The sequence below is a fragment of the Ptychodera flava genome, chromosome 11 (genome assembly GCF_041260155.1).
Source record: "Ptychodera flava strain L36383 chromosome 11, AS_Pfla_20210202, whole genome shotgun sequence".
NCBI classification, from domain to species: Eukaryota; Metazoa; Hemichordata; class Enteropneusta; family Ptychoderidae; genus Ptychodera; species Ptychodera flava.
This window is the reverse complement of record NC_091938.1, coordinates 19,614,396-19,642,387: the sequence shown is the minus strand read 5'-3', so window position 1 is coordinate 19,642,387 and position 27,992 is coordinate 19,614,396. Positions and strand designations below refer to the sequence as shown.

General features: G+C 38.4%; 1 protein-coding gene across 1 annotated transcript; it reads right to left on the bottom strand.

Moving 5' to 3' along the window:
• Positions 1-129: 129 nt before the first annotated feature.
• Positions 130-27,808, bottom strand: LOC139144399 (adhesion G protein-coupled receptor L4-like). The gene is made up of 23 exons (XM_070715101.1): positions 27,689-27,808; positions 24,894-25,083; positions 23,264-23,809; positions 22,580-22,762; positions 21,426-21,533; positions 20,669-20,769; positions 19,109-19,294; positions 13,359-13,427; positions 12,843-12,963; positions 11,958-12,101; positions 10,775-11,001; positions 10,327-10,376; positions 9,105-9,231; positions 7,909-8,006; positions 7,554-7,662; positions 6,573-6,697; positions 5,397-5,489; positions 5,090-5,156; positions 4,472-4,557; positions 3,075-3,201; positions 1,581-1,622; positions 1,020-1,220; positions 130-588 (listed from the first exon to the last, which is right to left on the bottom strand). Exons 1-23 carry the CDS (start codon positions 27,806-27,808, stop codon positions 556-558), a joined length of 3,153 nt encoding a protein of 1,050 aa, XP_070571202.1. The 3' UTR covers positions 130-555.
• Positions 27,809-27,992: the final 184 nt, after the last annotated feature.

Below are 27,992 nucleotides of genomic sequence, written 5' to 3'. Positions count from 1 at the left end.
TGATTCATATGTTAATGCTGTGTGTACTGATGCGAATGCTTATTCGGCACCCGTTTCTATCCCAAATGTGACAATTAAGGAGATAAATAAACAACAAACCAACATATCTTAATTTTTTTCTTCTTTTTTTATTCTTCGTGGATTTCTCTAAGTGTTCGTCGAAATGACAATTAAATTTCTCAAGTCTCAATTTCTTCAAACACTATGAAATAAAATCAGTAAAGATACACTCGGTGCCTTATTGTTGCTATAAAAGTTGTTACAAAAGTTTTCTGCTTTTAGTAGTAAACATTTACACATCAACATAACTAATATAACTGGACTACTTTTAAAGGATAAGAACGTCTGTAATAAATAAACACTTTATAAACACTAAAAACTTTCGCATAAGACTCCTGTCCCGTTTTGCGATACAAAGGTTTGGACATATCGTTACAACAGTTTGCATCAACGAACTTTCGCCTGCAGTATTGCAAGTCCCTTTGCTCCTACATTGCTCAAATCTTCCAGAACCCGCCTTCCTCAAGCTGACTCATTACGAGGCCGCAAAACAACTTATTTGACGTCAATGCGGTTCAAGCCTCGAGCCTGAAAGAGAACATATGACAATATTTTGATAAAATGACAAACAAAACTATTAAATAATTATATAGGCGTAGTACTGTCGTTTTGTATTTAACCGTGATACCAGAAATTTTGTTCAGCATTAGCCCAAGGTTACAAGTACGTCAAAACGCTTATTCTGCCTGTAGTCACACAACAGAATCAACGCAACGGAAAGAGCGAGTTATAATAAAGGGAGACAGGCAGCGTAGCAGCTATGGAGTCTCTGGGGTTAAAGTTAGGGATTGAGCAGATAAAGGCCACAAGGAAAATTCTTTCAGTTAGGCATTCAAAATTTTACATCCCTATTTTTCACTTTACGAAGGACGGTGAACAGTTTCAAGTCTTCCCTTCACAAGAATTACGTAACGTAATTTTAAATTTTCTGCACACATGACATTGTACGGTTTACTCACGGCATCAAAGAGAGATATTATTTTCCTTGACTTGTCCTCTTCTTTCTTTCGGCGTCTCCTGGTCTCCTGAACACGGTCGTTCGTTCGCTCTAAGATGAATCTCCTATCGGCCAGGGTCTCTGATTCGTTGGCTTGGACGGTGGTCAAACGGTAGCGTTCGTCTTCGTCGCCACAAATACGAATCCTAATGGCAACCAATACCTGAAAACGAAAAGAATTAGAATAGTAAATAGACATTTCCTTTAATATCGTCCTCCAAATTAACAAAAGTTGGTGGTTTTCGAGAAAAAAATACGTAAAATTTACAGATATTTGAAATTGAAAGACGCAAGGCCCTATAGTAACATTTTTGATTTTCACAAAATCAGAAAAACCTAATGCACTACAAAGGTTTAACATACATAAAAAATAAGTCCAATAGACATACCAGCAAAGTATTATAAAACTTCAATAGTCCGAAAAACTGTCGCCGTGGAGCTTCTACCCCAATAACTTAGTTTGCATATTTTCTAGATAGCGACTAGGACAAAGATTAAATAACTCAGACATAATTGAACTTACCTCTCTATTCGTTGCAAAAAAGGAAAGAAAAATTACCGAGCCCTGCAAAATGCAAATGGAGAAATGCCAATATATGGATAAGAGTACATACATGATAAACTAATCCACAAATAAAGTATGAATTCACACTCCATCCTTTTTCATGCAAACAAATTGTATGGTGGTGATACGATAAACCAAATGGTGAGCTTTGTCTTATCGTTTATATGTAATATACATCAAACTGAAAGCTGTCACTTCGAGTAATTACGAACTATTTTTGGCCACCCCTAACAGTATATAATATAACCAGACATGAACTGAAAATGCTCACGTGTTTCATTACATTTTACAGTTATGTGTAAATTTAAACTTTTGCTACAAGTTTGCAACTTCATAGAAAGTGCTATGATCAACATGATGAACAATATTCACCAAAGATTAATTCTCAAGGTCATTAAGTTTACAAATATGTAATTGACTGCTGTCATTGTGTCACCACTTTATACAGCAAGTGCAATAGCCCTTGGTTAACTCCTTCAAGTCATATACGCCAAACTGTGAAAGCTCATTAGATATGCATATTATAAATTAGCTGCCATGAAAAGGCAAAATGACATTCAATATTGTTTTAACCTGGTATCATCAATGTGCACAATGTACACAGCATGATTTGCCAAGTCTTATCAAGTAAATCGAGGTATATATCCTTAATAAGGAAAGTTCATTAAATATGCAAATTGGGAATTGGCTGAAGTAAATAATGTTTGATAACTTTCAATAATGTTATATCATAGTTTCTTCAATGTACTTAGCACATTTCATCAACTTTAGTGGAGTCAATCAAGATCCCTAATAAGGAAAGTCCATTAAATATGCAAATTTAGGAATTGGCTGAAGTAAAAAATGCTTAATGACTTTAAATAATGTTAAATCATAGTATTATAAATATACACAGCAAGTTTAATCAACTTTGGTCGACTCAATCAAGATATATAAGCCTAATTAGCAAGCTTCATTAAATATGAAAATTAGGAATCGCCTTTCATGTCACACCTTTGTGTCTTTCATTTAGGATAAATCCTTGTATGATCAACATTTGTAGAAAATCTCATCCAATTCTGTGCAGCCTTTGTCATTTTGTGTGAGTTTTACTCAAATCATTAATTATGCAAATGAGCCACACCCAACAAAATCTAATCAGTTCTTGCCATTCTAAAAAAATTATGTACCAGATTTGATTCTGATCTCATAAGCTGTTTTTAAGATATCGGGCCCACGGACAGACACACAGACAGACAGACAGACAAACAGACAGACATTGCTGCGATATTAGCTCACATGTGTGAAAGCGTGTGCTAAAATTGAGTAACATTTACTTCTACGCAGGTATAATTAAGGTGCAGTAAATTAATAAATAATATTGCGAAGGTACTATTTCTCAAGTATTAAATAATAACTTCCATAGAAGATACACGCGTAAAACAAACCAAAATAAACAGATAATAAACTTACTTCAGAAAATACAGCCATTGTCAAGAAGTAACTACCGAGCAGTGAATCAGTCAGCGTTGCCGAGTAACCAATGACCCGAACGGTTACAAATGTACCATAGAGAAGAATCAAGGAAAATATATCTTCCCTAAAATAAAATAAAATAAAAAGACAAGTTCAATGTAAGAATCACAAGGTTATATCTGATTGGTCGGTTGTCACTATTCACAGTAACTTAGGGAGTCGATTTGTATTTTTCAATTCACAGTAACTTAGGGAGCCGATTTGTATTTTTCAATTGTATATAACGGTAAGATTCAGCCCTCCAATTTGATAATATCTTCGAGACGCTGCACATCAGCCCTAAGAATGGACTGTGTATATTCATTGACACTGGAGCAAAGTCAAGAGTCTATGGTAAGTTACATATTCTGTGTAGCCTTTACACCTTGTACCTGGTCTTTTATCAGTCACTCAACTAATTTTTATGCTATCGAGTAGCCGAATAATCACTTTAGTCAAAGACGTCAAAATGGGCCTTACAAGTAAGTGAGTGGTCTGACCTAGTACATGACAGCAGAACACATTGCCATCAGTTCTGTGTGACTTTGTACTATTTAAAGGGGCAAAGGTCGCTCATTTTTACTTTTTTGTGATATCAAGAAAACTTGGAATTCTGCAAAAAGTCATTCAGTGTACAACGTAATTAACGACGGTACATTACTGCAAAAGTGTCAAAAAGTACCTCTTTGCTGAATTGAATCGTTTTGTTCGTGACCTCTTGGCAAAATGGATCTTATTTCCTTTTCTGAATTGCTTCTCTACGACAAAACACATTGGCCACAATGTAAGGAAAGCTGATATCCTGATCTATATGGAAGCAAAGCCAATTAAGATTTCATTACAAAAGCTTGCCTGAGCTCCCAATTTTTGTAACGGTGTATGTTCAGCCCTGCATAGTGACAGTTGAGCATAGAACTTTTAGCACAGACTGTCAAATATTTCACTGAATGCTTGCTTAATCTTGAGAGATTTGAGCTTGTGCACAGTTGACCAGCATTTTAGCATGTCTCAAGGAATGAAAGAACATAAAACACTTTTCACAATAAGCAAAATTCATCAAAAAGGGTTAAAAAAGAGCAAATTTGTCCTTTAAATTAAAGTGACACAGCAGATTTATAATTGAACAGCTTCGGGACAGCTGTCAGGGACATGCGAGTCTCACTACAACAATCTAATTGAATTATCCTCGGATGCCACGATGATGTTGTTATCGTTATCAGTTTTGGATTAACAACTAATAAAACATAGTATATATAGTATATATACAAACACGTCGGCATGCTCAAAGCAATTTTATGATTCAGACTCGGGTAAAGTAAATGCTCATTCCAGCATGTGTCTGTTTTCGCTCTTACCACAATCTTTCCTTTTCGTCTGCGTCATAGTTTCGCATGTTGATGCTGTAGATGTGGTAACCATAACATAATAGGGCCAAGGAAACCTTAACGAATTCGAAGAGACAATATATCTTTTAAGAGCACAGAAAAATGTTGGATGATGTATGGACATTTTAGTGACGTATGGCGAATCAACCAATCGACAAATTCTTTCACTGCGATGGATGAACCAATATTTTCTTTGTACGTATTGGTTCGTTAACGACAAACGATGGGTCCTTTATTGTGTAGGATTTTACAATAGCAACTGAGGGGACACATCGACGATAGCAAATCACAACGCTATCGTGTTGTTATTTGCTTCTTCGCATAAAATATAGTCACTCTAGCTCAAATAGCATTCACAAAGTGTAACCTTCACACTCAGAAGACACCAGGCGGTGAATTTACTTCCAGGATGCACGGTTTGTTGAATTTGAACACCTAGATCAAAGCGGTAAAAGGTTGGTAAATTTATGCATTATTTCTTGCACAAAATTTTAACGTTCTGGTTTAACAAAGCATGCATCGGGTTGCCTTATACACATTGTTCTTTATAATTTGATATTACTTTAATTTAAGAAGTTTATCACTAACCGTCAAAAGCACTACTTGAGTAGCGATGCATATCACCAAGGCAAACGTTGTGTAGATCAACCAGCAGCTGAAATTCGGAAGAAAGGCATATACTGAACGAGCTCAGCTGAATATTAGTGGCTGCTTTTCTGACAAAAGGCTTCCGTTAAAGAATCACTCTGCTGGCCATGACCCGGCCTGCATGTATATAATCGGTTACAAGATTTATCACACATGTCGAAGAAACTGCAGAATGGTTTGACAAATAAAGAAGTTGATCAGTCAATGAAACCTCAGATGAAGATCCCAAAAACTGACTGACACTTACCTTGCGATGTGCTTGTACTCTGGTAGCTGGTTACCATACATGGATACCACGAAAATTAATGGTAACACCCATCCGAACAGCAGATACAGTATTCTTTCATTAAAAAAGAAATAAATAAACTGAGAATGCTTTAAGGTAGAATGCACCTCGGGTACAGATTTACGGACTCTCAAATGTTTACAATTCACTTGTATGACTGACATTTTGAAGCTCTTTGATTAAACAAGGTTTGCACTGTATCTTCTGTTTGTGAATAAAAAATTGTATTGTTCGCTATCGAGATAACATCGGGATGACAGCCATTTAGAATTTCATACATCGGTAAATTTAAGGTAATTTGTTTCTCTCGTACCAAAATTTGCATGGTGACCCCAGATTTTATTCTCCCCTTGTTGTTGTGCTTTAGTACTTTGTACACGACTGTTTGGCAACCTAGCTGAAACTTTCGACTTCCCGACGAATTCCTCGAGTGGTGGTCTTGACAGCATTTCAATTGTATTGAGAATTTGATAGCTGTTGCTTCATTTCTATTAGTGATCTATAAGTTAACGCACATTGTGAAGGTAGGGTGGTTCAACAAATTCAACGGGCCTTATCATTAGGGTTGATCTTGACAATACTTTATATAGTATAATTGTCCTTCATTAGGTCAGAACTTAATTATTAATCGGAATCGCCGCTTCTACTGTAGTCGATTTGGATTTGTTTTCAAAAATTGCGTAAATGCTAGACCAAACTTTGAGGACGTTAAAAAGACAGTTTTGCAATTGTTATACTTCTAGGGCATTTTTGTCGTAAAAATGTTTTGTTTTCTTCTTTGAGCATGTGGAAATGGTCAGACTTTGTTCTGTCAACACTGCCTATATATGTAATGCTTTATAATTGTGGATAATTGTAAAACCTGGTCTCCAAGTCATCAGTAACAATGCAAGTAGTGGAAGATTTTGCTGCTTCTAAAGGAAAATTTAAATATTCGTTCGCCGCCTCTAAGTTTTGCTAAAAGTCCGAGGAACAATAAGATTTTCCCCCGATCCAGCGAAAATTGTTTTATTAACAAGTTAACGTAAAACGTCACCACAGTAAACTGACACATGAGCAATAGCCTAGCCTTTCCCCTAGGCAAAATATACAAATACACAAACAGGTCTTGAAATATAAGAAAATGTATATACGCACCTGGTAAGATTTCGACAGTCAATGTATATCAGACGCAAGCACTGTTGAACGCTCAAGTTAACCATCCAACAACAGTTGCTGAGCAGTCCATACGTCATCTCAACGGACAGTATTTGACAGCCCTCCTAATGCCAAGAAGAAAACAGAGACACTTCAGCGTAATTACTTAGGGGTCCATAGCTGTGGTGGTAGTTTTACGGCAGGGTTTTTGTCTTTCACGTGTTGATTTTGACTTCGACTTTTCACGCCGCCACCACAGCTATGGTATATTCCATAGACGAGCAACCGAATCCATGCGCAAGCAGATAGTTGCTCAAGATTGTTCGACCAATTCACGTCCAATTTATTTCATCCAATTTTACATGCCGTTCACTCTATCGATAACTGGATGAATGCGTTCTGTATAATTCCAATGAGAAAACACATGCGTGTCATTTATGCTCGCGGTACGACTTTCGCATAGAAGATGAAATATGAGTGTTTGCTGTCTGCAATGCAAAAAATCTTCATTCCTAGAGACGCTGCGCACCCCCCCCCCCTAAAATTGTAAAATTGTAAAATTGTAAAAAAGACGACCTCTTTGTTAAGATTGAGGCTAAATCAATCTCAAAAAAAGTAGGCAAAATAATTATTTGCAATATTTATCTCTTTTCAAAAGTGCACTGCATCTTAAAATCTGCATTACACATTGTTAATGTATGTCACATTAATTCTTGACATTGAATTCTCATTTACTCACTTGCTTTGTGCTCGTGTGTGAGATATAACAATTTTTATTGTTAAAATGTTGATTCACAAGTAGGAAGTTCTCATGAAAGAAGGAGCATCATTTGGTTTCTCGTTTAAACTTAAAGGGATCATGAATGAGTACAGACTGGAAGAACGAAAACGAGCAATCGTCCATTGAAATAAATTCATTGTCACATTGCCACATTGAAACAACATGAGGGCCAACAGACATTGGCGTTGAGATTGGTTTACCTGTTCTCTGCTCGTGTGTTGGAGAGCCGACGCTGCACACAGTAGGATTGGAAACGAGGCATGGGTCAGCATCGCTTGACCCAACACAAAGTATCGATCAGATGACAATCTGCAATGGTATGAAACCGACGACATGCAAGTCAAAATCACATTTTTGAAACTGACTGATAATTATCAAGACAAATCTCTGTCAGGTTACATAGTTCTGAAAAGCCAATAACAGTAATACAGAATTCTACATGAAGAAATGTGTTTGTGTGTGTTTGTGTGTGTTTTTGAGAGAGAGAGAGAGAGAGAGAGAGAGAGAGAGAGAGGAGAGAGAGAGAAGAGAGAGAGAGTTAACAAGCTTGCCTACCTAGCAAATGCCACCATGATGAGGGCAAACAGAATTAACAATGCGGATAGGCTACTGTATATCATCATGACGACTTTCTCTGCAGACTCCAGGAATGGCTGGCGATAAATGAAGACGGAACCAGACGTTAGATGTATGTGAGATGCAATACTATTTTCTACCCTTGCCCTAACTTTGTTCATAGCACTTATTGTCCACTTACATTATATTGAGTTGATATAGAAGTCATAGAGGATATCGTTTACCTTTTTTGGATCTAACACATTATAGTTATGGACTACTTCTTTAGCAGGTATCACGAGCTGGTGGATAAATACTGCACCTGTCTTCGACAAATGATCGCTGATTGCATCAGTGACATTGGACCTTAGCTGGTGACCACTACCTATTTGACTTACAGATTGATATATGGCGAGTGCCACATGTGGGGCAAGATGCACTTACTATTTTCGAAACACCTGATATCACTTCTTGGCCTTTTGGCAAGAGGTCCATATATCTTTCTTTCATGAATTTGACTTTGTTGTGTGTACCGGTGCTTTACTGTCTCTTCTGTGCTTTTTTGTGTCTGTGTTTATAACTAGTGTATTACGAATTTTGACCTAGTGTTATGGATTACGGATTGGTATGATTGCCATTATTCTGATACTATCATCAAAACTAACAGTATGTCATATCAACATCATATGCACCACGCTGACACTACTGTTTGACTGCATTACCTAAACAGTACATCTGTGTGCGTCATGTGTTCTTGTGTTCTGTAAGACGTAGGGAAACTGTCCAATTTAACAGTTCCATGATTATTTGATGAAAATAAATACTGTTAAACAAATTAAGTTAAGTTATGGACTATCCTGAAAGCGTACTTGTCGGGAATAAATAAGCGGGAAACGAAATAAATTCTTAGCTGATTCGTAAGTCGTACAGATCGGGTTTACAAAAAACGATACATAAAAAGGCAAAACGGTAAATTCAAAAAAGAACAGCCGAATAATGCACAAAATGACAAAACAAACGAGATAGATTGTGGACGGTCGCTTGTGCGGTTTTGTTCTTTTAATATCGCTCCGTATAGCGGCAGAATCTTGGAGCCCAAACGCCTTCGGCACTTTGTTGTAGATAAAATCAATGCATTTATATTTGTACACCGATTCGACCGCATTTACCATCAGATATCAAAGATCGTGACTTACTAAGGGCTGCTCTCCCAAACTCATCACGGAGCAAAATGTTCCCGGTTGATTACAAGCACATTCAACGTACTCGCCAAGTTCATCGATCCCTTGGCGAAGTAAACGACACATTGAAGTATCCCATAATCTGCAGGGGAAACGGGATAAGACTGGAAGTTACAACGAGATTCCTTGATCGGGTAAAGAGTGCCGATGGTTTTTTAACGTCCAATTATCACTAGTCTTTTTAAGGTAGAAAGCGCTTCGGAGACAGATATTCGGACTCTCAAACTTTTACGATCATTCTTTCCTGATCTACCATGTGTAGGGGCTCATAAGAAAATTATCAGTCTTAGTTTTTCACAAATAGAAAATTTAATTTTCCTTCATAGACTTTACACAGGGATGGTGGCCATTTAGAATTTCAAACATCGGTTAATCTTGAGTAACTTGTTTCTCTAGTACCAAAATTTGCACGTTGACCGCCGATTTTTAGTCTTCATTTTGAGAAAAAATGGTTGAAAGATCCTTTAGGAAAGTTTGAACAAAAGTTTAAGTCTTTCACTTTCGAGGCGCATACTACCTTTAGTTAGAACGCACCTCGGAAATTGATATTCGGATTCAAATTTTTATTGTAATTTACTGATATCCTTATGTGGAATCATTTTTAAAGTTTATGGAGTTAGTAAATAAAGTTTCATCCGTTTTGTGGTCGTGAAAAGAGAAATTTTCATCTTACCTATACAGTTAACATAGAGACAGCGGTAATTTGAAAACAAAATATAAATCATTTTTAAGAAATTTGTATTCTGTCGTTACCTGGTCAAATTTGTAATGACCCCTAACTTTTATTCTTGGCTTCAAATGATAATATTGCAAGCTTCCTTGAGGAAAGTTTCGAGACACGTACTACTTTAAAGTGAAATGAAAAAGTGTACATATTCTTTGAACTTTATTGCAGTTTTCAAAAAATAATATTCTATTTATCGGATATCATAATAGATATTGAAGCCCGAGGTTTTGTACTTTCGTAAACCCCCAACGGACAACAAATAAGAGGGCTGTAACAAGTCATTTTACTAGAACCAAAAAGCACGTAGATTATATTTTGACCGGAGATGGTAGAAACCAGACACATTGGCCATGATTAAAATGACAGCTTAGAAAGTTATTATCAATGTGAAGGGCATGTGAAGTGCATGCTGAATCATGTTAATCTCTTCGGGAAGGACGATATACATACCCAAAACGCGAGCCAAGATCAGCAAACGAACAGCGTGGATTGTAAGCTTCCTGAAATGATACCGAGGATGTCGTTAGGAAGGTCGATAGCATTGTACTACGCGTTTGAAATATTGTGGGAAAGTGATTTTTGATTATACAAATTACAAAAGAGTAGAACCAAAGTGCAAATAATAAAATGTAAACGAACATTAACAAAGTGATAGCTGCATCAACATATTTAACAATATGTTATAGTCGATTAAACCTGTCTTGCCGACGGCCAATCGCTTTTATCATCTCACGAATTCTTCACTCCGACTGAAACCGACTGCTAAACAGAGATGAGTGTCCACATTAAAATGAGATATTGTGATAAACAACTACACTCGATTTGCTGGAGGGACAAGATCGGAATGTCAAATTCCCCTCCAGTCATCCAACAACCTTTTTAATTCACGATGTCTCACCTGCATCTTATATAATCTTAGTTTCGCCAAGTCGTCCATTTTGTAAAGAACGCCCTCCAATTTAGGATGCACCGACACAGCAAGAGCAACCGTGTTTACTTTGTTTATAATTTTAGTGGCGGTAATGGTTTTCACCCAGGTCCTTGTTGCTGTAGTTTGTCTGAAGTCTGCAGGCAGTATGTCCCCCGCGGCCCGATACACAAATATCACCAAGGCAACTGGTAAGTCTGAAATGGTAAATTTTACAAATTCGTCTGTAACGTCGTTATGAGTCGCACGAATAAAACAGTTCATAGAAGATGGCTTGTTCTGCTACAGGGGCTCAGACTGATTAACAAACACGAAAACAAACAGACACAAACAAAACTAAAAACACATGTGTTAGAAAATAAAAATTGACAAAATGTAAGAAATAAAGAAGTAAATAAACATATAACAAAATACCAACCAGAAACTAAACATCAAACTGACTGGCTTACTGACTGAGAAAAGTGGGTCATCTGCAAAATCTAATCTAAAAAATCTTCGATCATTGTTCCTCTCGACTAGACTAGCCCACTAGTCGCTTTGTATTTTATTTGATGTTTAAATAAAGATTTTAAACTTATTCAGTCATTCCTCGTTTCCTATTCGTATTAACTGTTTTTATCTTGTCCTACGTTCCAGATATAGTTTTGGCCAGGTCACGTGATGGAGGGACTATGGTCTGATGTAGGTCTGTGCTGTGGATCAATGCCATCACACGGCTATTGCGCGATCACATCACATGAGTAAAATTATGAACTCGAGACAAAGTTTGCTGAAATTTACTTATTTTCATTGCGACATAATTAATCGACACTTGGGGCAAGTCTACCTCCCGACATACCGGGCCTACAGTCAAGGTGACATGGACAAATTATGTACCTATGTCATGATCATGTAGATTAAAACGAAATGATTTACATTCGACAACTAAAAGAAGCTACTTTTCATGATGAATTTGTTCAGTGCCATACACCACCAGCGCTGAAGGAGTCACAGACTTTGAAAAGCTCCTTGTTGGAACCTTGTTGAATGTGGTTGCTTAGGTCAAGAGGAAATGTAAAAATCGCCATTGTCGAGAGTAAAAGGTTTGTAATTAACTACATAAGGATGGAATTGTCGAGATTTTTCTTTTTTAAAACAAAAGCATGTTTCTTACCAGTTTTGTTACCGTCGAATTGACTAAGAAATTCGCTTGACAAGGTCACAGTGTCAAGCTTGGACACAGTGTTGTTACTGACCAACGTCCTTCGTCTCCTCTTCGCATCATCACGGCCACGGCCGACGAAGTGACCGACGAGATCTGAAAGTGAAATGTAATGACAAACTTACGATAGAAAACCAGGGTGAAAGTACATCAAACTGGCCGAACTGTTGTCCGAGTTTGCGTCAAAAGTAGAGTAAATTGTCACCTGCTGTTCCGAGGGCATGTAGTTCTCCTTTAGCCTGTCCATTATACGCCTTCGTGTGGAGGTATAAGTTTAAATATTTTGGTCAATTAAAACAAACTTGAAATGTGTAGTTCCTGAACGCGTCGTATGTAACAATTGAGCTTCGCTGAATTACGTTATTCAGCAAAGCCCAACTACGACGGCATAACAAGGGCGCCGTCATCCAACAAATGTCCACGCCAAGTTTTGGTTACCCAGACTGCTCTGCGGGGCTCTCGTTCGGGCGTTCTGAGGAGAACCCCACAGGGCGGGTTGGATCCCCAAGATTGTCCTTGACACTAACGGGAAATGTGTTCTCTGTACGGCGATAATATCCCCATGTGAACGCGTCAACTCATATATTTTTAGCTGAACAGTTTGTTTGCAGAAATCACGTGACGCAGTATTCTCAGGATACAACAACAGAAATGTCCCCTAAGAAACAGCAGAAGCGCAAATGTCGTATAATCTTTTCCCGAAGAGTGACAGCAACGCTTTTGCTTCAATTATGAGCATGCGTCGTCTACAGCTGTTTCCATATGCCTTATTTATTTATAGTTTAACTTTAATTTATCACCACCTTTATTTCATGATCACCTAATCTCTCAACTTACCGATATTCTTGCTTTGTAAAAAAAGGTTTTTGCCTGTCTTTACCATGTATGCAAAGACAGTACTTCCAAAATCTTCCATGGAGGACAGAATGGACACAGCGCAACCACTTGGACCGTAAGTCTGTCAAACAATGACGATTTAGATAATTATTCAAAAATTGATTGATTAGGTAATCAATAAGTCCATCAACGAATGGTTCAACAAATCGTCAGTCAGCGAACAAATTACTCAATCTCGCGTTTTTTGTAGCGGTCCGCAATTTTGTTGACCAACCAATGTGTGAACTAGGTTGGGGACAAAAGCCTGTATGTGTTACGCCTTAAATGGACTGTCTGTAATAAATTTGTTTCATCAAGGCTAAATTGCTGCCATACGATGAGTATAGTCGTACAAAAGACGTTTGCGTCTCCTCAGCGTGAAAGCTGTATACCAGTATTTCCATCATTATTCCATGAACAAAACGAGTTTGATAAAACTGAACTGAGGCACAGTCCTGTGACTGAGGTAAACCTTACTTCGTAGATATTCTTCCACTGTTCTTCAAGGCCCCTGTCAAGACTACGGTCGCTTGCCTCCAGAAATTGCTGAAGGGGAAAACGAATGCTATGAGAATGACACTTATTGGGATTGTGAACGTTTCGAATTTTGTCATGGTTGGTTACGACAATGTAGCTCTAACATCGAAGAAAGGCTGTCCATATATATTCTGAAGAACACTAAGGTAATGTTCGGCAACCTATAGGCACCTGACGGAGCTAGTGAACATGATCAGATATATACTGAAGACGTTCCCGTATTTCACTCTATGTAGTGTGTGCGCTTGTTTGTTGATTGACACTTTCGTTTTCTGTGGCAATATGACTTTGCCTCATTGTGATCAACACTGCCGCCAATATTCAGATATTTGTTACTGCAACATCAGAGATAAAGCGAACAAAAGACTAAATGCAAATGCGGAGCATGATGTAATGCATCCTTCGTTATGTAAAGTCTTTGGCATGTACAGCGCCACCAGTGGTACTTTGATACTTAGTGCACAGGGCGATGCCTACGTGTCCGTCCCTAGGGGTGGGTAGGTGTTTCGTTGTATTGCTAACAAAGATATATTCTACCAACCTTTGGTGTTTTGGTCTTAAACTTAGCACTGCCCTTGACAATCTTGCGTTAACTTTCTTGTTGGTCCGCGAATTAGACAGCACGCAGCCCTTTCTTCAGTTATACCTTGCTGGCGCGTTCGTTGTTGACTTTGTCAAATTTAATCCGATGATAATCTGCATGGTGACAGCGTCCACAGCTTAGTAATTTACCCTTGCTTACTTTGGCCAATTACTGCTACTTGGTAAACTCATCAGATAATAGATACAGCATGTTGATAAAACGTTAACGCAAGATTGTCAAGGGCAGTGCTAAGTTTAAGACCAAAAGACCAAAGGTTGGTAGAATATATCTTTATTAGCAACACAACGAAACACCTACCCACCCCTAGGGACGGACACGTAGGCATCGCCCTGTGCTTAGTGTGTATTCATTTAGTGTGTGTAAACAATATGGCGGATGCAGTGACACCATACGGCGTACGCTCTGTGCGAGTGAGGCACCAAGTCTCGAATCCAAGCCATCCGGCCTAAATTGATGTACTGCCATGAAGATATGTAACTAAAGCAATTCATGTTTCATTTTGGAACAAGTTTGTCAGTGTTTTAATAATTTATGGTCCATTGGAAGTCTTAGATGACTGTGTTCCATATAGTGCCATTGATGCCTGTTCATGCTGTGTTGCAACTCATGAAGAAGTGTCATTTAGTCTGGTAAATATAACTGAACTTATAACACAGTTGCAGTTTGTGACATACCGTCAATTCGAACGCTATGGTGCCGTCATTGACATTGTGAGACGTTTAGAAAGAGAGTAACTTTCTCTGTTTTGTGTTGTTTTGAGAAGTTGCCGAACACAAAGAAACGAGTATAAAACTCAGCCATGTGCATTATGCAAATTAGCAAAAGTTGAGAAACTTCTGTGACGAGTGTTTCCAGAACACTTTCGCTTGCTGTTGACTTTACTACTTGAGAATATAAATTCAAGTACTGTATCCTGTCATGTCAGTTCAAAGGAAGATTGCCGTGTATCTGAACATTAAGGTATGGAAATCGATCCCAGGGCCTAGGAGTGGCACATGTAAAACAGTGTGTATCTTTGCGTCAGAGGCGGAATAATCTATTTATCCAGGAAATCTTAATCCCGACTGCTATGTTTGTACGCACATAGAGCCAGTCGACGTTAGGGACACAAAAAACAACACGAGGAACAAACAGGCAGTGGTTTTGAACAAAATCAATGTACCCGGTACTTCACCGATGTCTGTAACTCAGTACATGAAAATATTCGTAGCTTGACGCACTTTGAACATAGCTCGTAACAAGTGAGAGCGGAAAGCCCACAGAACTACGTGTACAGCTATAACAGCCACTCATGTAGTTGGCGCTCAGTGAAGATTTTTCGATCAACAACTTTGACGGATGATGGACTGGTCTTTTCTACCGCAATTGTTATCTCCCTCGATTCAGCACAAAATTTTCGTATGGACTATTGATGCGGTGTTTACAGTTGTTACGTAGTGGTAAATCCTAGTCGTATTTACGAGTGCTGCGTAAACAGTCACTGAATAAATTTTGCACGCATTTACGAGCACTGGATATTACTACCGTTTTTATCGAAAACCGTCCGTATACGCACATGACAGTTGTGACAAAAACAACACAAAAAATCTGGCGTACATTGTTACTGCATTACTTTGACCAAAAAATCACCCAAATGCCGAACGGTGATCATACAGAACTCTCAGCAGGTTTCTGGACTAAACGACCCCAACCCGGCCGGGTCCCAGTCAACTGTGCCGGGCTCGACGTCTACTCTATCAGCGTCAACTCAAACTTTCACTCCAGAAAACTTTACCCCACAAACTGGAATATACTAAATTTACCTTGAAAAAATTTCAAACTTTGTATCGTATTGAAAAAATCTTACCGGGGCCACGGAGCAAATTAAAAAACCAACAAACCCCAACAGAAACAGTGGAATGATCATTAGTGTGCAAGGTCGCTGTATTATATGTCAGGGTGAAAAAATCTAGCTTTGAAATTTCTGGACGGTACAAACGGCGGGGCAGAATTAGACAAGATTACGACCAATGTGTTACCGCCGATGGTACATAACTTACTGTTGATAGCAGGTAGTTCGGTGTCCAGTGAGAACACGATTCCGAATGTATCACGGCTGTTGATTTGAGCTGCCTCCGATCGAAAATTTCAACACAAAGACATGATGTCAATAATTTTGTGAGATTATAAGTACCCGCTGTCTTCTCGCCAAATAGCTGCGATCAAGATCATTATGATAGAAGCAATTGACCGCCGAACACCTGCTTGCTGATCTTATACACAACGTGTAAAAATTGATTATTCCTGCTGAGAAATACGACAGCAAATATTGCAATGTGAATTTCTTACTATCTTCCTCGCAATGGTTTTGCGTCTGTGTTTATTTTATCACGGTCACTGGACCATTTCTGACGATTTTTACTAACAAAGAATCAGTTCACACTCATCGTGGGAACACATTGCAAAGACGTTCACAAAATTTTCATCACATTCAATCACATTACCGTAATCCCCATTTCATTTTGGCCCCGGTAAGATTTTTTCAATACGATACAAAGTTTGAATTTTTTTCAAGGTAAATTTAGTATATTTCCAGTTTGTGGGGTAAAGTTTTCTGGAGTGAAAGTTTGAGTTGACGCTGATAGAGTAGACGTCGAGCCCGGCACAGTTGACTGGGACCCGGCCGGTTTGGGGTCGTTTAGTCCAGAAACCTGCAGCAGAGTTCTGTATGATCACCGTTCGGCATTTGGGTGATTTTTGGTCAAAGTAATGCAGTAACAATGTACGCCAGATTTTTTGTGTTGTTTTTGTCACAACTGTCATGTGCGTATACGGACGGTTTTCGATTAAAAACGGTAGTAATATCCAGTGCTCGTAAATGCATGCAAAATTTATTCAGTGACTGTTTACGCAGCAGTCGTAAATACGACTAGGATTTACCACTACGTAACAACTGTAAACACCGCATCAATAGTCCATACGAAAATTTGTGCTGAATCGAGGGAGATAACAATTGCGGTAGAAAAGGTCAGTCCATCATCCGTCAAAGTTGTTGATCGAAAAATCTTCACTGAGCGCCAACTACATGAGCGGCTGTTATAGCTGTACACGTAGTTCTGTGGGCTTTCCGCTCTCACTTGTTACGAGCTATGTTCAAAGTGCGTCAAGCTACGAATATTTTCATGTACTGAGTTACAGACATCGGTGAAGTACCGGGTACATTGATTTTGTTCAAAACCACTGCCTGTTTGTTCCTCGTGTTGTTTTTTGTGTCCCTAACGTCGACTGGCTCTATGTGCGTACAAACATAGCAGTCGGGATTAAGATTTCCTGGATAAATAGATTTATTCCGCCTCTGACGCAAAGATACACACTGTTTACATGTGCCACTCCTAGGCCCTGGGATCGATTTCCATACCTTTAAAGCCATCGAGTACCAGCAGACGGAAGCCCATGCGCCCATACAAGTGCTGCATCGTTGAATTATCTGCTTGGATTCTGTCGACAGGTTTATGAAGCCTTTATATGATGACTCACATAAAATGCCTGTTATCAGTTTAGATATTTCTTTTTAGAAATTTGTGTCGAGTTGAACAGTAACTGTATTGTACGTGTATACAGCAAGTTTCAGGTTCTTTTGATTTGTATATCATTAATTTTACCATTTGCTTCAGAGTGGTATTTTATATTGATTACACAGCAACACCTAAGCGAGCAAAAAGCCCCTACGACCATGCACAAGTCAGAAAGCTCACAGTCCCAGTACTAAATTTAGTTATGAATTGTCATGATAGCAGTTTGCTTGTACGTATGGCTTACACAAATTATCAATTATTTATCTATTTATTTATTTCGAACTCCAACACAGAAATTGTAAAGAAGGCGCAAGTCTTTCAGTTTGCTCATAAGAGCAACATCTGTACCAAGTTCGTGAAATCGATAGTCATAATTAATGTAGGCCTATAGCGTCAATAAAACTATCACTAGCTATAACAATTCAAATGATAAAGATCAGTGGTCGAATCCTTCAAGATGCGTATCCTCCGATAGTAAAGGTTCATTAATTAAGGTAGTATGTGCTTAGAAAGTGAAAGACTAAAGTTTTGCCCTACTTTCCTTTAGCAAACTTGAAAAAAAATCTCGGGCCACCATGCAAAGTTAGATACCAGGGATACAAATTAGCCGACAATTACCGATATTTAAAATTCAAAATGGTTGCTATCCCTGTGTTATCTCTAGGGGTGATGGAATTCCCCATTTTCCCTAAGCCGCAAAGCAGGTGAAAATTCACTTTACTCCATAAGCTACAAATTAAGCACCTTTACAGGTGGTAGGCCAACGAACATGGGATATTTCGGCTGTCTTTCAAACTAACAGTAGTCTCTCTCTCTCTCTCTCTCTCTCTCTCTCATATATATATCGCAAATATTTCCTGTGCAAACTTGTTTCAGAAAATGGTACGACAGGAATTCATGCATGTATATGCTGTGTACGTTTCTACACGTCTTGATCAACAGTGAAGCAAGACACAAATTGAGATGGAAGACATACGATACTCGAAGTTGAAAGCATGAAAATGCTACCTTTCAGAGGTTGAAAGAATTGTATGATCATCCTCAAGCAATTTGCAAACGCTGAAAATGGCTCCTGTATGTTTAAATCGGAACCAAACATTTTCTCGTGAAACTCCAACTGAAGCGTTCATGCAAGCAGCAGTTGTGGCGGAAACAATAAACGCCCTCAATGTCCATACATTTGCAATTTTTTACTGTTTTCAATACCCAAAGTGCCAGCCAAGTCACCTCTGTTGCAATCAAAATTTACTTTCCCCCGCCTTCGCTCATCAACTATAGTTACTCAAATGGTAACAGAAGGGTGACATCAAACCAAACTCACTTCAGTGACTTGGAGAAGATCCTTTTCAGTTTTGCGTGGAAACAAAATACGCCCTCAGTGTCCATACATTTACAAGTTTTTTACTGACGTTTTCAATAACCAAAGTGCCAGCCAAGTCGCGCCTGTTTCAATCAAAATTTACTTGCCCTACTTCGCGCATCAACTAAAGTTACTCTAATTGTAACATAGAGGGACATCAAACCAAACTCACTTTAATCACTTGGAGAAGATCCTTTTCAGTTTTGCTTTCATCGTCATATTGTGAACTAGCAGCGACGGCAGCCAAAATATCCTTGGCCACAATAATATCACCACCATACATTGCCTCCTCACCGTCGAAGACGTCAAGCAACAGATCTAACATGAACGTAGAATTTAAGGTACCGTTCTGTTTAACCTGGAAGAAAGACATTTTCCATAAATAAGTTTGTGTTTCGTATCTACAACTGTTACGGATTTTTGCCTCCAAGTTCTTCATTAGGCAGGCTTTCTCAATGACATCGCCCACGCCTGTATGTTTTCGTCACCCAGTGTGGTGAAAGGGCCATTATTTGTAACTTTTGACCATTTTTACCTCGGAAAATTCCATGTTGGAGGCTCATATTTGTTGCAAAATGTTGTTTTACGAAGAAACAAACATGATTAGTGATGTTATAGCCACATAAAACTGCTAATTTTTGTTCAAACGTGTTGCCCTTCCGAGCTCGTTTGTTGACGTCTGGCATGCTCAGCGTGCTGGGGAGAACGCAGATATGGTGACGCCGCGATCACGCCAGATGTACAAGTTCACGTTTATTGCGGGATCAAAAACAACATTGCGTCAAGGATTGCCAGACATCTGGCTACGCAACGTGCTCGGACAATGGACTATGACGTAAGTGCCGGGCATAAGTAATGAATATTTATTTTGAAATTGCTGTGAATGGCTCGCGCAGGTGCAGAAGAATGTCTACTTTGCAATCCGCGTGTCAACAGAGTTTGTATTTCTGTCCGGACAAAAATTGAAATTTTCGTTGTAAAATCACATGTTATTAGTTGTAGGGCACGTAATGTTTCCGAATAACATGCGATTCTCTGTTATTTGAAAGGCTATTCAACATGAGCCAGTGATCATTTCAATCAAAACTAACGGAAAAATCGCAAGAAGATACAGCTAATGGAACTTTAAGCGTACGGGTGGGACAAAAATTTGTGCGCTGCGTTTAATCTGTTGTGTGATCAGAAGTTGTCACAAATGTTGACACCAGTATAAAATTTTGTGCTGATCTCTTACAGGTCTCAGCCAGGTATTTGAAATGATCAATCGATAATACTACAATTATTGATGACATCATAGTAAACAACACATGGACACGATAAATTGGCCTGAAGCGTGGAACAGCGCCCTCAGTACTCAATCGTGCTCTCTATGGATGCTTGGAAGTTGCATATCAGTACAGCTATAAATCACCTGAACGTTTAATTAGTCAGAAACAATATGAACTCAGCTTCATAATGTTGGTTTCACTTTTGCTGTTTCAGATCAAAGAAGCTGGCGACATGCTTTGATGGAATATTACCGAATTCAAATATTCTTTCTCGCTAGCCAGAGCATGGTTTCCTACCTAGGCAATAATCGATACCTCTTTACGGGTAGCGCCAAGCTGTTGCCGTAAAGGGGCGTGTTGTTTACGACGATGAAAATAATATATTCATTTTGAAACTATCTGACCGAAATCCAGCGGGGAGGTATTGGTGATGACGTACTTCATTTATGAATGACATCACTTACATGTAAATTCTTTTCCAGTTCTGCCATGGCCCCGCTCTTACACAAGGTTGTGTCTGGAGCAGCCCAGTTGCCATGCTCATCACAGTACCGTATCATAAAACCTTTTGATAAAATGAAAAATAGTTTATTTTTCGGAAATTATAGCAGATTTCCGTGGAGGCTTTCAAGATATCAGACTATGGACACTTGTAGATTGACTGTCATGAGATATGAAGATAAGGTGAAAACTACAATAGAATAAATAGGTGATGACGTAAAAATTATTACGTTTAACATATTTTTTAAAGCTATTAACAAAGTATTGCGTGTATGGTTGGCTAGGATTTCTTTTTCCGTAAGACTTTCGTAGGACTTTCTCAAACAATACATATTCACAGACTTGTTTAAAATGTCAGCGTTCTAAGTGTATCATGTTCAGGGCATTAGTATTTCAAGTCCCTCGATTACTCTACCACTTCTTGTGTTTCAAAATCAACTCATTGATTAACTACTGATATTGTTGTCAACTCATTGATTAACTACTGATATTGTTGTAAATGTTTTGGGTCACGACGATTTTTATTATTCTTTTTCATGAAATATGAAAAACATGATATTGACAATCATTTTCATTATTCATTGTGCTTCAACGATATAATCAACAACAATAACCAGATAAGCAGGCCTAGTACCTGGTGGTCTGTGATATACTGATATGTGCAAAAATGAGTTAAATCACTCAATAGTCCGCATACACTTTATTTTGTACGATACTTACCAAGGGCATGAGGACATGGTATCCATTCGGTGGATTGGGCGCTAGGTGTTCGGCTCCATTCGATATCAAAGTCCTCATCCTTTTCCGACTCACAAAAGAGCGTCTTGTCTGAAATTGTAGGAAATACACCTTAGTACCAGATTGACATTGTGATGATTTCACTCTTTAAACCGTGGCGAAGAGAGCTACAAACGATTGAAGTTTGGAAACTATGCAGAGCACAACGTTTCCGGTAAATGGCTTACTACTCTATTCTTCGACCAACTGGCGTTCACTGTTATTCTCCACGTGTTAAAGGCAGATTGCTCCTCGGGGACAGATATTCGGACTCGCAAACTTTTACATTACATTATTATTATTATTACTTTTGGCCTACCATTTATTTCGGTTCATTCTGAAGTTTGGGGAGTAAATAAGATTTTCATCGACTTAGGTTTTTGAAATCGGGAATTTTATTTTCTCCTGTAGAGATAACACAGGAATGCAGGCCAGTCTGAGTTTCAAGGTAAATATCGGGTAATTTGTTTCTCTAGAACCAAATTTTCCACAGTGACCCTCGGCTTTTATTCTTGATTTTCAAAAAAAGGTTGAAAGTGTAATCGCCGAAAGTTTGAGCAACAGTTTTAGTCTTGCACTTATGAGGCGCATACTACCTTTAAGCTCCATCAGGTGTAGATCCTTATGTCGTTTCAATTACTTTCTAGTTTTTATTCAATTAGTAAAACATAGTTTTTCTACTCTCAAAATCACATCGACATTCCCAGTGTGCATCTTATGAACGCAGTCTCTTTGTACTGTCACAGTCTAACCAACCCCATCCCTGACGACTGACTTGTAGTCCAAACAATTATTTTTATCAGCAATGATATTGCATATTTTGAACCATGCATTGTGTTTGCACGGCATATACACTAGCAAGAAGCAGGAAAACTGAGGTTGCTGTTTTTTTCCAACATAAATAATAAATTACATGTATTATAAACATAGTGTCCCTTTATGGCTTCGAAAATCGTGTAAGATGAGCTTTGTGCTATTTTATATTTTAGGATAAATTATTGGTAGATACCTTTTTGTTTATATTAATAAGATGAACGATATACATAATTAACATTCATTACTTATCAGAGGCTGGGAGAATGAATGTCTTAGTTTACCTTTGTGCAACTGTACACTGACGCCTGAACCTGAACGTGACTCGGGAACACAAAACCCGGATTGGGTCTCTTCAACAAAGCCACTGTCGCAGACACACTTGAAACTTCCCACGGTATTCAGGCACTGAGCGTTGCGAAGGTCACAGAGGTGTCTGGAAGTCTCGGTTTCACACTCGTTGATATCTGAAATGTCAAGTGTTTCTCACCTGTTCATATACACAGTTGTTTATGTAGATTAAGAATAATAACGATGCACATAAAAATGATATTACCGTACGAGAATTGTGATTGTGCTACACTGACTGCCTCGTGCTTCTTGTTTGTTGAACTTGACTTTTACGTTCAGAAGATAATGTATGTATACACAAACCATGAGAGCTAAATAAGGATACAGATACAAGATTAAATGTTGTTAAATTGCAACTTTTCTTTCCCATTATACTATCTGTTTGTCGGGGTTCACCACACGGTCAAAAATGGAAAATGTGGGGTTTTCCAAAAAGGGTGGAAGGGCAAGCACAAAAATGTCAGATATGCTGTGCCAGTGACCGAATGCTTTTCAATCTTAGGAACAATATTTTGAATTGTTCCGATCACATCATATATGCTTGCAATAACCGAACGCCTTCTCGCTGTCTATGGTGAGTCGCCGAAAATGTCAAAGAACAGTTATTTTTCATTCACCTTCACACTTGTATGATGACTGGGATGGAAACAACTGTCCATCATTGCAACTTATGCGATCGAAGTTGTGCCGAAAACCATCCCCACAGATTAATGAGATATCAGCGCCGTGCGATACTGTGACGTCCAACATTTCATGACCACCAATAGTTCCCCTATTCGGTTGGTGTTTCACATCATTTAAAACAAAGTTCAGAGAGCATTCCCGTGGTGAATATTCGCTCGGAAAGCTTTCTGAGTGCGACGAATATTCGCTCGGAGAGCTTTCTGTGTGCGGTGAATATTCGCTCGGAGAGCTTTCTGTGTGCGGTGAATATTCGCTCGGAGAGCTTTCTGTATGCGGTGAATATTCGCTCGGTGAGCTTTCTATGTGCGATGAGTATTCGCTCGGAGAACCTTCTGTGTGCGGTGAATATTCGCTCGGAGAACTTTCTGTGTGCGGTGAATATTCGCTCGGTGAGCTAGCTTCATCCCCGGTTACTGGTTCCGAGCTACCCGGTTCTGTTTCATCGGTGCCAGTTGACGTTGAGGGTTCTGAGAATGGAACTGAAACGGAAAGAGCGATCAGAATGACCGATAGCCAGAACTCTGGGTAAGTGCGAAATACATGATGCGTGGAGAGCTTTGGACGATTTTATTGGACACTGATTTAAAGTAGATTTCTTTTGCATTTGAAAAATAAATCAATTTAGATACAAAGAGGATATGGCCACGACAACTCCATCCACCATGTACCAGTATGTTTGTACGACTTTTGCCCCGACCAAAACATACCTGTTTCGGACCTATACTGCAACACATTTGTCACGCATACTATGGTTTATGCAATGCTAAAACAATTGAAATGCTATATCTGCAGTGTAACAATGAAAGTTTTTCTTTCATTGATAAAAATAACATCAAATTGTGATGACTAAATTGAATCTTTACAAATGGTTACAAGATAATACCATGTATCATACGAAAGGTGTATATCAGCCTAGGACTGTCTCCACCATGGCTTATTGTAAGAAAAAGGCGAGAGTAGTCAATTTTGATACAGGCCTAGCATGCCTGGCGCAGGTAGTGATGTTACCCACAATCATCCTTGATCTGTACATACTGAACAGCTTAGCCCATGGTTTAAATTTCTGACAGCATTGTTTTAATGATCATTTCTTTATTTCCCGCTTTGAATAATGAGAGGACCAACCCCTTTTCCACTGGAGGAGATAGCGATTTTGTAAATTTCATCAACAGATAGGTTTTTGACAGCCGTAAATAATATTTTCAAGGAAATTCAGGGATTAAGTTGCACTTACGCGGGCAAAAGAAAGGATATTGAATTTTGTAATGTTCATAAACAAGGAAATTTGCCTGTTTGACTGGTGGTATGATGAGACCATCTCAGTTGCCGATAACGTTCCCATGAAAAGTGTACAATTTTTAGCACTTACATCGATAAACATCGACTTCTTATTCAGTTTATTTTTGAATTTTAGACATAATAATTTTGAAGTATACTTTTGACAAATAATCTTGAAATTTAATTTTGTTTGATACTGTTTGAAAATTCCTAAAATTAAATTAGCCTTTAGGAGACAATATCCCCGTGCACAAGTAAAAGAGAATTGTGGATAATCTCACTTACTATGTGGCGCTTTTTCACAGATGAATCGATTCGACTCGCAATACACGTTGTACCACCGACATGACTCCGTTTCATTGTCCCTTCGTATGACAACACAGTTACCTTCAGGCCTATAGGAAGGTTGACCAATTGCCCAAGATGTTGAATTTCGTTCTGCGACTTCACCATTTGACCATTTCCATTGATTGTCCTGTCAAAAAGAAAACAATTTTATGGTCTGCATTAAGTGTGTCATTTTTAGAGACTGTTTGAAATGTGGCTGTCATATCAATGTCTTAAGGTTCCAAGACAAGGAATTGACCATTTTAAACCAACAATTCTCTAGTGTTTAAGAAGCTCAGAACCCTCGTAAATTGTATATTTTCGAAAAGCCTAGATATAGGGGAACAGTTTGGTTACCATAGTGTCACACATTGTTTACATAACTATCACGTGACAGGTAATTTGCATAATCTTTCAAAAATCGGTTTTCCCTATGTTTTGTTTCAATGCTTGAGATATGTGGCTGAAATTTGTGTGAGTGCAAGCTGTCCGAAGGGTCTTCAAAAGGGTGTCTCAGAAATTTTTTAAACCTTCTACAACAGTTTTTATGCCAGAAAAACTTACAGAGCAGTGAATTTAAGGGTTGTTGATTTCTTTAAAATTGTGCTCCAAAAACACTAAGCAAGATATAAAAAATCTGAGACACACTTTGGAAGAGCGTTGTGACAGCTTGCATTTCAGCAAGTTTGAGTCAGATATTTCGAAGTATTGAGACAAAACATAGGGAAAACCGTTTTTTGAAAGGTTATGCAAATTACCGTGTCACGTGATAGTTATGTAAACAATGGAGACACTGTGGTTACCAAAATGTTCCCGTATATCTAGACTTTCAGAAAATGTATACTTTACAGGGGTTCTGAGCTTATTAACCGTTAGAGAATTGTTAGATTAAAAAGGTCAAATTTCTTGTCTTGGAACCTTAAACCCGGAATTCGAATGGATCACCGTACAGACAAAACCACACGCATAAACGCGCATAGAAATACGTGTATTTCTATAAGCGTTTGTACACTTGAGTTTGCTTATAACCGCATCACGTGATCTCTTGGGCGTACAGAGTCTGCAGAACGCCATGGCTCGTCTGCGCACGATGGACGATTCCGGATTATCTGGACGCAATGGGGCTGTTCTATGGCCCTTCGATAAGCACACAGGGAAATGGTGCTCATTTTGTGGAGGGACCGTGTCATAAAGAACCTCATTTGAACAACGCCCTTTTTAATTATCTTCTCAGTGTATTCAATTTAGCCATATCGAACAACACATTATTTTGATTAATCTCGAACTGACCATAAAAAGACAAAAACAGACGAATGATAAAAAGGATTAGTCAACACCAAAGAGGAAGAGGCCGTCGAACACAACTGAAAGATGGCGCACTACAAACGCCTTAGTTTAGTTTAGTGAGGTAAGATCCCAATTTGTATTGCGTGCGTCAAAATCGCAATAAGGATTCTGCCATCACATAAAATCAAGCCAAATAACCATACCTTGAAACCATAACAGAAGAGCAAAAATAACAATACATACATCGGATACGTATTTTGTGTGTGGTTTTAAACGATTGTGTAGACTAAACTAAAATTGTTTATACGGCTCCGACATACTGAGTACTGACCCCACGTTCATAGAAAAAACATGGGACTAAAATTACAACAACCTAAAAATAAAAAAACAAACCATAATTTGAACAGTTATAGAAAAATACAGACTTTGAACAACATAATTTGAACTGTTTTAGAAGAATACAGACTACTTGGAACGTTGCAAAAGTGTAAACATAAAGTTTGTCTAGCCATAATCATATGTAAATTTTGCACAACATGAGCTTAACCCTTTGAGTGCTGTAATTTTCTCCTACCAAAATTTTTAGGTGCAAAATTTTACCAAGATTCATGAGTTTTTCTTTAATTTTTTTTGATAATTTTGGACCAAATGATCATAACATTTCATTGGCTACAGTTTGTTATCAAAATTTTGGCAAAAATCTAATAAAATTGACAGGAGTTTATTTTATAGAGGCGACAAAAATAGACTTTGGCGCCCAAAGGGTTAAAGAAAGGTCGGTGTTCTGCATACATTATAACAAACAGAGTTTTCCCAGAACCGAATTCGCTTTAACGAGTCTCATTTAGATGAGGAGGGGTTTGACACTAAGACGAAGGAATTGCGTTTCTCGTGCGCCGGTTGCTATGATCAACGACTCCTAAGATTTGAAACAATTGTAGCATTTGGTATAGAGCTGTGTTGTAAACTTCATTTGTATTTATCCAATCGTCGTGAAAGAAGACCCTTTCACAGTTTCCTACTCAAACCTTCAAAATTAGCCTTGGGGGCAATGCACGAGATGATTGACAATGCTCCACGGTATGGTTTCACGGTGAATATTATATCACAGGACAAGAAATTTCATTAGGAAGGGAATTCCTTCTAAAAGCGATGGCGATTAAAAGTATATTGCCATCACAATAGAAATACCCCAGTACACATATAGTAGATTGCCAGAAACCGAGTGTTCTGCGTCACCATGCCTCTGGGTGCCATTTGCTGTCAGTGAGTATTTCCGTATTGATTTGATGCTAAAAGGAAGTTCTGCATATGACGAGCATTTTGATGAAGTTCATGTAAAAAAATTTCTTCCCCTATGTTGTTTCTGATTTTTAGAAGATTTCGCTAGTTACTCGGGTTCATTGTTTGCACTTTGAAATTTGGTGCCAGCACAATGCTGGAAAACCATTTGATAGCAAACTTACGTTTTGTCCAGTAACTTTTAATCCGATGAACCACTCGCCCGTTTTATTTTTATTCCTAACAACTGCTGCAAGCTCATTGGTTCTATTGTCACTGTCTAATATCACCAATGATGATGACATATTACTGCAAAATTGTCTAGCATAGCTGTGTTGTTCACTGTCGTTACTGAAGAAATAACATGTGCCATTTCCACCAGCCAAGAATCCTTCTCCTGTACAGTCTAGAAGAAAACATCGATTATTTCAACTACAAAGTAAAAACCTCTAACTATCATTTATCCGTACCCATATCTCTCATCCTGGT

What these genes read in the sequence shown, in the direction of transcription:
- LOC139144399 (XM_070715101.1), bottom strand. Translation starts at nt 27,808, where the DNA reads ATGTCATCATCATTGGTGATATTAGACAGTGACAATAGAACCAATGAG. An exon ending in ATCATGGTGGCATTTGCTAG is followed by an intron (nt 7,663 to 7,908) that starts GTAGGCAAGCTT and finishes ATACCATTGCAG; the next exon opens with ATTGTCATCTGATCGATACT. An exon ending in CAATGGCTGTATTTTCTGAA is followed by an intron (nt 1,623 to 3,074) that starts GTAAGTTTATTA and finishes TGCATTTTGCAG; the next exon opens with GGCTCGGTAATTTTTCTTTC.